The 9,997-nt window shown below is 27.6% G+C and overlaps 2 protein-coding genes across 2 annotated transcripts; both read left to right on the plus strand.

The window, feature by feature from the left end:
* The first annotated feature begins 5,981 nt into the window (after positions 1-5,981).
* On the plus strand, positions 5,982-8,993 carry LOC124909591 (probable terpene synthase 9). The gene is made up of 4 exons (XM_047450257.1): positions 5,982-6,212; positions 6,292-6,544; positions 7,750-8,140; positions 8,595-8,993. The coding sequence occupies exons 1-4, from the start codon at positions 5,982-5,984 to the stop codon at positions 8,815-8,817; spliced, it is 1,098 nt and encodes a 365-aa protein (XP_047306213.1). The 3' UTR covers positions 8,818-8,993.
* On the plus strand, positions 8,900-9,791 carry LOC124909593 (probable terpene synthase 9). The gene is made up of 3 exons (XM_047450258.1): positions 8,900-9,022; positions 9,107-9,358; positions 9,485-9,791. Exons 1-3 carry the CDS (start codon positions 8,900-8,902, stop codon positions 9,773-9,775), a joined length of 666 nt encoding a protein of 221 aa, XP_047306214.1. The 3' UTR covers positions 9,776-9,791.
* The last annotated feature ends 206 nt before the right edge of the window (positions 9,792-9,997 follow it).

A 9,997-nucleotide genomic window follows, 5' to 3' on the forward strand; every position in this document is an offset into this window, starting at 1 on the left:
CTAGCCGCCTCTTTAAAAGTTTTTTTTATTTTCTTGAGTGTTCTTCGAGTTCTTCACTCAACTGAGTGTTCTTCGAGTTTTTCACTCAACCATGTTTTCTTCAAGTTCTTGACTCGTCGTATTTCCGTTGAAACCCGATGATTTATTCAAGTACTTTGTCAAGTTCGCTATGTAGTGATTTTGGTGCTGAATCACTACAAGATTTGTTGTACACTAGAACACAACCATCTGTGATAAGCTCTAGCACAATGGAAGACAGTGAAACTATTTTAAGGGAAATGTGTTAAGCACATGTCTCGAATCAACATTCTATTATGGTGATTTCGTTTTTTTTAACATTATATTTAATTAAATTTTTTGTATCATTATATATATATATATATATTTATGTTATTTCAAGACAAGATATTTAAAAAAAACATATTATATGAATGTTTGTACACGACATTATTATTGTGTAGTGAAAGATTCAACAAATTACTTGAATTATATCAATGGAATGAAAAGTATGTTCCATCTTGTACTTCTTCTGGTAATTAATAGTGTTGATGTGTTGGTTGTGAAGTTTTAACGAGTAAAAAAAAATGAACAAACAAAATTCATTTCGATTCTGAAATTACTTAGAGTTTATTTAATTTTTTTATAAATTAATAACGACTCTTCAATGATATAAATATCAATAATGACATTGTTTGTAGAGAGCCGTTACCTACTAATGCTTTTTTTTTTCTACTAGTATGATTTGACTTTTTTTTCTACTAGTATTAACTAGTATGCGATAAAGATAATATAAAATGTACTTGTAAATAGGAATTAGAAATGTTACTCTTAAATAAAATAGAATCCAAACCTGCCATAACTAATATTATCCAAAGATATAGCCTTCTTCTCTAAAATAAAAAAATAAGGCCTTGGGTCGAATCTGATTTAAATTTGGATTGAAGTAGTCATTCAAAACAAAATCATTCTTGAATAACATTAGTTTATCAAAAATAACTGTATTTAAAATAATATTATATATATATATATATATATATATATTTAATATAGGAAGCTAGCCTACCACAAACATTTTCACTTTAAATCATTTAAGTGAGATATTTTATTTATATATATTATTAATGGGCCAATTTTTATCTATAAATATCGAGGTGGATTTAGAATTATTATTCATTTGAAAGAAAGAGATGATGATGCTGATATCTCACAGCCTTCAGTTTCCACTAGCACTCCAACCTTTTTCATCATTTATGTAATCATAAGGCCTGCATTATGAGAAAGACTCAGCATTCGTGACCGTTCAGCAACTATATGAGCATCCCGAATGTGAGCTGTCTTGAAGCTACGTGTTGATCTTGATAGAACTTTTTGCAAGCCTAGGAATGCTTCATATAGTTTGATGAAAACAGAAAACATGATAATTTGTAAATGGTTGAAGACCTTAAAATTTTCGGATAGTTATGCGTTAAACTTGTTACGGTGCGTACACACAACCGAATCAAGGTTGATTCGATTCAAAAGCCACGATTGTTATGTGTTTTTAGAAAGGTTGTTGCCTATTGTGTTTAGGCGATTATTACCTAAATTTTTATGGGGAACATTTACAGATTTAAGTAATTTAATGAATGACCTAAGTGATACTACTTTGATCTCAGACATGGTGGATAACTTGCACTCTCAAATTTTGGTAATTTTATGCAACTTGAAGAAGATTTTCTCACACTCCTTTTTGATTTAATGGAGAATCTTTTGATATACTTAAGAAATTTTTTATACAATTAAGGAATTTTTTTTTTCCGTAATAAGTTGTTAGTGTAAATACCTTTTTTCTTTAGTTTCATATGTTTTATAAAAAAAAATAATTTTAAATTAAATTTTCATCAATACACTCAACAATTCATATCTCACCTTCATTACAAATCAAATATTAATAAATTATATATATATATATATATATATTTAAATTTTGTGTTATATATAACATTATAATAATATATCATTTTTCCTTATATATTTAAATTTTAGTTTTTAAAACTGAATATAAATAAATCACAATGAAAACTTTTATACATATATCTACTTATATTAAATATATATATTTAAAATTATATATTAATACAAATTAATATATTATTTTTTAATTAAATAATTTATTAATATTTAAAATTATATATTAATAAAAAAATCTATTAAAATTAATATACTCATATAATTTATTTTATATACTATTTTTTAATTAAAATATTTTTTCATATTTAAAATTAAATTAATAAATATATATAACATTTTTTTTAAAATGTTCATTTATAATAAAAATAAAAATAAAATTTGTATAAGCACAACAACAAAGCATGACAATAATAAAAAAACGGTACTTAATAAATTTTTGAGTTAGTAAATTTTTGAGAAAAACGATTAACACTACGACAAACTATATTGATTTTTCTGAACGAATCTTAGAAATAATTTATGATACGCATTGAACGACTATGATCATTAAAATTTCGAGAATTTTTTTCAACTAGATAGTCCACTAAAGAATAATTGAGATGATAAATTAAATATGTAAGTTTGTCGTATCATAAATTTATATAACATTATATATATAATATTAATTATTAAATAATATTATAAATATAAATATAAATAATAAATAAGTTGAGCTGAATTAAACTTACTTAGCGTAACTTACTTAGCGTTAGTGATTAAAGACCTCTCAATTATGTTTTTACAGCAAAGTTATTCAATTGTCACTGGACTTAGAATAAAAACATACATATGAATAAACTAAATAAATTAGTCTCAATAACTTGAGAATAAGTTGAATCAAACTAACCAAAATATTATATTGGTCCATAATATTTGATGTATGTATAAATTCAATACTAAACTAATGTCATGCTTCGTAACTCAACCAATAGACATTTAACTAATTGTAATCTCAATCTGTAATCTATATTCATATATAATTTAATTATAGATCCAATAAATATGAAAATACCAATGTATGAACATAAATTATAAATTTAACAAAATGGTTATGACGGTACGGTACGGCATCAACCCCTCGAGAAAGCAAGTGTGAAAGCAATCTCCCAAGATCCAAACGCAATAGAGTGTGTCTAAGTCACATTTATAACAGCATTAAGTTCTTAACACGCGTGTTAGAAAGCAGAAGACAAATAATAGAAAACAAACTATGAAAGGGCATGCAATTTACTATCAGTACTATCTAAACGAGAGGGTAATTTACTATTGGTACTAATTAAAAATGAGGGCAGTTAAAACTTAGTCATCAAACTTTATTTTTAATAATATATAATTAGGGAAATGTTAAGGAAGAGTAACCAGCGGAACAGATAGGCAACGAATCTGGTAGGCCAGATGAATAAGAAAATTAAAAAAATTCAAAAAAATTGTTGAAAAAAGGTTGACCGGTCGCTACAATTTTCTGTAACATCTTCAGAAAATTATCATCGTTCACGTATTACTCTCTCTCAATATTAAATGAGCTATTTCAAACTAAAACACTACGAAATCACTCTTCTACTTGTATCTTCGAATCCCAGTTCAACTTTTGCCATGTGAAATAAAACTCTCGTTGTCAGAAAATGGTAAGGACAAAGCCCTAATTTGTTCTTAGTATGTATTATACTTTGTTTCTTTCATAATACTTAAATCAAGAATTAATTATGTTGTTGATTGTAATTTTAATATGAATATGTTTATAATGATTACAAGGCACTAAAACAGTAATTAGTTAATCTATATATATATAATAATGACAAAATGTGCATTAAATATCCATAAAATATGGATAGTCTCTTGGTGTGGATGATTAAATGTAAATATAGTGATAATGATGGGTATAGATGATTAAAAAAATTCTAATCGCATAGGCTATAACAATTGGAGTGAAATATATTCTTTTTGAAAAATTATCGCAAACGATCCAGATTCACTATAGAGGACGGATTTAGTCATTCATTTTTTATAACCATTTAGTTTATAATTTTAAATCCCAAGTCCAAATTTTTAACTTAAAAATTATCTTTTAATCGCTCATTGTATTAAATTTAGAATGAATTTGAGTATGTATCATATCAATAGTACGTTCCAAATTAATTAATCAAAAATATTTTAAATAAAATTTATATGGAGTTAGAAATAATTAAATAAATAAATAAGACATGAGTATTTGTTTTTAATTAGGATTTAAGAAAAACGTCAATGCTAGTCTTTGAGTGCCAATTTCAGGTTCCTCTTAATATTTTCAAATTTTCTTTTGATTTAGGCCATAGAAAAATTTGAAGCCAATTTTTCATTGAAAGGACAATCATTATTTTTTCCAAAAGATTCAACTATTTTCGTCAACCCAAAAAGACGTATTTGCCCTCGGAAATTGAAGAATATAGAGGGAAAACTCCAAATTATCCTTCATACTTAACCAATTTCGTTGAGTATTGTTGCATTAGTTTGATTATGCCTCGATCGGATTGAGATTTTTTTAAAACCTAAAGGGAGAAAAAAATAATGATTAGTGATGATTTTGAAGAGGTGATGATTATTTTTGGTAAAAATACTTAAAGGGTATTGATAATTATAAATAAAATAAAAAATAATAATTTAAAATATAGGGTATTTTAGTATTTTGGTTAATGAAATGAGTGATGTGATTGTTTAGAAGTGATTGATTAGAAAATTAATTTTTGTTGGATTTTTTTAAAAAACCCAAAGAGAACAAAGCCTTAGTGTCCTAGAGAATATATTGAGAGTTAAGGGGAAAATAAAAATGATCAAAAATTAGTCATTGTTTAGACTAAAAGCTGAGATGTTTGAGGATTTTGATTTGGGACCTTCAAGCTAGCTGTTGGGGTTGGTTCAATTTTGTCTCTGGGTAGTTTCTATCATAGCAAACGGAATGGCAATTCTAAAATTTCAAGGCTAGTCAAATTAAACATTATTTTTGTTAATCAACTATTTTGTGAGATAACATCAAAAGAGTGTTTAACCTCGTCTTTTACGAGATTCGAGAGCAATGTAAGCTTGGAGCGTTAATTTGACATTACAACGGGCCTCAATTAGACTATAGGATGATGTCTAGTACGACTTTAAGCGTTTGACAAATGTGTTTCTTGAGCTCGTCTCCTTTGTAATTTATCCCCAATGCCTAATTTCCTCTAAAATTTTGTGGACATGATTAGGAACCAATTGGAATATAACTGATAGTTCATTTTAGATTTACCGATTAAACTAGTTTTGACTTATTTAAAGTCGCAACATAATTTACCTTTTAAGAAATTAGGAAGGACAAATGTTTGCATGTATAAACGCATTTTAGAAATTCTGTATTTTAGTTCGGTACTTAGTTATGCATGACATAGAGTCTCGGTGTTATGTTTCATGTGTTCATCTAAATGGATGTCTTTACTATAAACTATTGGCCATTTTAAAAATAATATTTTTACACTTTGATCACTTCTCTAATCCTAAATTATATCATTAATCATGAGATTAAAAGTGAGATTGTGTAACATTTGTAAACGATAAAGATGCATAAAAGGTACTTGTAAATAAATAAAATAGAACCCACACAATCCCTAATTAATATTATCTTAAAATAACCTTCAAAAATAGTGCCTTGGATAATATCCGAGTTAAATTTAGATTGAAGTAGTATTTAAAAACAAAATCATCTAAAAATATTTTTATTTAAAATAATTTTTGATGTATATATTTTTAATATAAAAGCTAGTATAACCCCTACATTTAGGTGAGAATGATACATTCAACTTTAGTCTTTTTGAAAACATTCTTCACACTAAAGCTATTTTAGTTGGTATTTATTTTATTTGAGCTATTTTAGTGAGGATTTTATTAATATATATTCTTAATGTACCATTTTTTTATCTATAAATATTGAAGTGGATTTAGAATTAAGACATTCCAATATGTCCTGAACCATTAGAAAGAAAGAGATAATGATGCTGATATCTCACAGCCTTCAGTTTCCGCTAGCACTCCAACCTTTTTCATCATCAAGATTTGGTGTGAAAACAAGTTATAATAACCGTGGAATTATAAGGCCATCATCATCCATCAATGTAAATCAAATTTCCGATCAGGTCGGCGTCGATCTCCGGCGATCAGCTAATTACCATCCCACCATTTGGGATCCAAAGCTTATTCAATCATTAACCACCACTTACACCGTAATCCATCTCTTAAACCACTCATAATGGTCACTAATCATTCTTTAAAGATAATTGATCATTATTTTTAACTGTGCAGTATGAACTACACGGAAACAGATTGGATAAGTTGAAGGAGCAAGTTAGAACGTTGCTAAAATCCACCAAGGACGTGTCAATCCTCTTGAAGCTCATCGACTCTATCCAACGGTCTGGAGTAGCTTACCATTTCAATCATGAAATAGACGCCGTTTGTGACCACGTCTTGTCGTGTGTCTCCAATGGCACTGGTCTTTCAACAACCGCGCTGCGGTTTCGTCTTCTACGACAACGTGGTCATTTCGTAAACACAAGTACGTACTTACAAATCTTAATGATCATTAAATAAGTTTTATAACAATGGGGTTATAAATAATTTTAGCTAGATTTTTCTTATATATCAAATATAACTAGTTCCATACTTCCATTTCTAATAAAAATATCAACTTAATAAAAATATCCTAAGTTGAATTAAGAAAGGTATGACTAAATATATAAGCAAACCCTCCCAAACCAACTTAATCGAACCGATAAAACCGAATAACTGTTACTTTATTAAACGGTAAAATCGAATCTAACGTTTCCGTTGTTCGCTAGCGAACCGCTAAACCGACTTATAGTAAAAATTTAAAAAAAATATACCTAATTTAATTAATGCAACTATAAAAATGGATACCTAACCATTTTTTTAAGAATTAAGTTTTCAAACTTCATATAAGTGTTTTAAAAACAATTTTGATTTATAATTGTATTATTTTGTATTAATTGTTGGCAAACAAATAAAATTGATCTAACGGATTTCTATTCAACCGAACAGAATCGACCAAAAACCAAAATTAAATATTTGAAAATTTCTCGAACTGACCTCAATGAATTTATTATTCATTCCAATATAAAACTGACCGAATTAGATACATCTTTCAACATAACTATGAAGTTGTGTTATCTTCCTAAATTAATAAAATAGACTAATTGAAATTTAATAAATGAAAATTATATCTGATGAACTTTTTTTGAATTATTTTAGCTAAATTATTAAAATAAAAATTGTATTTAAAATTTAAATTATGAAAAAATTAAATTAAAATATTTTATTATTTTAATTAATTAAGTAATTAAATGATTGATGTAAAATTATTTAAATTTTGAATATAAATAATATTTGGATGAAAAAGTGATTTTTTTAACTATTAAAATGTTTTTTAATATTTAATATTTAAAGTATAAATTTATAGAAATAAAAATATTTTAATATTTAAGCAAAGAATAAAGTTATTCAATGGTTAAGAGTCCAGAAAGTTTTGTTTTGAAAAAACACAACTAACCTAATATTATACAGACTTAAAACTAATTATTTTAACTATTATGATTTCAGTTCATTTAAATTTCACTCTGACAAATAATTATGCTTACTAGACTTTAAATTTAGTTGTTTGGCTTCATTTTCTACAACTAATATAACCATTTCGATGACTTAAAGTTTAAATAATAATTAACAAGCCACATTTTTTTATGGAAGATGTTTTCAATGAATTCAAGGACGAAAATGGGAACTTCTTGGATAGCTTGAGTAGTGATCTAGAAGGGCTCTTGAATTTATATGAATCATCATTTATTGGGATGTGCGGGGAAGACAACGACATAAATGAAGCCAAAGATTTTAGCATGAAACATCTCAAGTCGTTTCTATTAACCAATAGAGATGACCGTACTGCGGGCATCCGAAACAAAGTAAATGATGCGTTATCGGCCCCCTTGCATTGGAGGATTCCAAGATTGGAAGCGAGAAACTTCATTAATCTATTCAAAGACGACAACGGGATAAATTCATCTATTCTTCTTGATTTGGCAACTTTAGATTACAATCTTGTACAATCAATACATCAAGAGGAGGTTAAAGAACTAACCAAGTATGTTGCTATATATTCATAAACAAATAATGACATTACATTATTTATATAAATAATCAATAAAGCTAAAATTTACAAAAAGTGTAGATTTTCTAGGATGAGTGTTTTCAAATGTTTAATTTTCAAATAAAAAACACTGCATAAATATAACTTTGAAATAGTTTAGACAACTTTTTAAACATTTTGGTAAAACAATTTTCTTACTTCATATATATATTTGAAATTTTTTTAAGAATACTTTTTGTCGCACCTTCTTAAAATTTGTTAAAAAAAAACAATATTCGATGTTCACTCCTCATTTGAAAAGATTAATTTAATTTAATCACAATTTTGGTGTTAAATATTAATAAAATCATTTTTATTTTTTATATTGACAAATTGAAAACTTTATGATTGTTATATTACTTCTGAAAAAACAAACTCAAATATTTTATGACTTATTGTTGATTCACAGATGGTGGAAAAAATTAGGTTTTGAAGAAAACTTGAGTTTTTCTCGGGATCGAATGATGGAGAACTATTTATGGGCAATGGGATTTGTGTATGAACCTCGATACTCAAATATTAGGAAAACTGTCACTAAATACATTTGCATTTTTAGCGCCATCGATGATATCTTTGATATATATGGATCACTCGATGAGCTAGAGCTCTTCGTGAAAGCAGTTGAACGGTAAGAATCTGAGCACACTATTTAATTATACAAAATTAAAGTAGTACTCATATAAACTGTGTATAATCAGATGGGATTTGAAAGCTATGGATGACCTCCCACAATACATGAAGATATGTTACTTAGCCATGTACAACTTTGGAAATGAAACATCATATGATGTTCTAAGAGATCACAACAGGGTTGTTATAGAGTTTGTTAAAAATGAGGTATACACTTTTATTTTGTTTACAAAACAATTAACCTTTTAAAGACGGCTAGTTAAAGCTCAATGCAAATGAAATTATTGGTAGTGGGAAAGACTTTGTAGATCGTATCTAACTGAAGCGAGATGGTTCTACGGTGGATATGAGCCATCACCAGAGGAGTACATGGAAAATGCATGGATTTCAGTTGGCGGTCACGGGGCTATAGTCCATGCTTGCCTACTTTTAGGGCTATCCCCTCTTAATGAGTCATCTCTTGATAGTTTTAGTACTTTGTCTGGGCCTCTTTATTGGTCATGTCTAATAACAAGGCTAAGTAATGATATGGGTACATCCAAGGTAATTTCAAAACATTTCAACTTCTTTACAAAGTTCAAACAAAAAAATCATATTATTAATTAATCCACCAAAAAGTTGGTCATAACAAAAACAACATATAATTAATTTGTGTTTCATCTTCTTAAGGTTGAAATTGCTAGAGGGGATGTGCCAAAATTCATTCAGAATTACATGATGCATAAGAGTGTGTCTGAAAAGGAAGCCATGAACATTATAAATTGCATGATCAAACATTCATGGAAAAAGCTTAATGAGACAAATATAAAGAGGTCTTGTCATGCAATTGTCACAACTTTGTCGCTCAACATGACACGTGCCGCTTTATCGATATACCAACATGGGGATGGGATTGGAACCTCTACCGGATTGACCAAAGATCGCTTAACTTCATTGATTGTGGAACAAATTCCAATTTAAAAAATGTTTCACATTTTTAGAAATATTTGTTTGAATGCAGTAATTAAACATGTTTCTCCTGTTCTTCATATATATATATATATATATATATATATGAGAAATGTTATTCTCAACGACGGTTTAGCGAAAGCAAGGCCACGAATCCTACGTGGCCTTACCAGCTAGGAGAGAGAAAAAAAAAAAAAATGAAACGTTTCAGTTTCCCCCTTTCTTATTTCCTCT

This window comes from Impatiens glandulifera, chromosome 7 (genome assembly GCF_907164915.1).
Source record: "Impatiens glandulifera chromosome 7, dImpGla2.1, whole genome shotgun sequence".
NCBI classification, from domain to species: domain Eukaryota; kingdom Viridiplantae; phylum Streptophyta; class Magnoliopsida; order Ericales; family Balsaminaceae; genus Impatiens; species Impatiens glandulifera.

What these genes read in the sequence shown, in the direction of transcription:
- LOC124909591 (XM_047450257.1), top strand. Translation starts at nt 5,982, where the DNA reads ATGATGCTGATATCTCACAGCCTTCAGTTTCCGCTAGCACTCCAACCT. An exon ending in CATTAACCACCACTTACACC is followed by an intron (nt 6,213 to 6,291) that starts GTAATCCATCTC and finishes TTAACTGTGCAG; the next exon opens with TATGAACTACACGGAAACAG. An exon ending in GAGGTTAAAGAACTAACCAA is followed by an intron (nt 8,141 to 8,594) that starts GTATGTTGCTAT and finishes GTTGATTCACAG; the next exon opens with ATGGTGGAAAAAATTAGGTT.
- LOC124909593 (XM_047450258.1), top strand. Translation starts at nt 8,900, where the DNA reads ATGGATGACCTCCCACAATACATGAAGATATGTTACTTAGCCATGTAC. An exon ending in TAGAGTTTGTTAAAAATGAG is followed by an intron (nt 9,023 to 9,106) that starts GTATACACTTTT and finishes AATTATTGGTAG; the next exon opens with TGGGAAAGACTTTGTAGATC. An exon ending in ATGATATGGGTACATCCAAG is followed by an intron (nt 9,359 to 9,484) that starts GTAATTTCAAAA and finishes CATCTTCTTAAG; the next exon opens with GTTGAAATTGCTAGAGGGGA.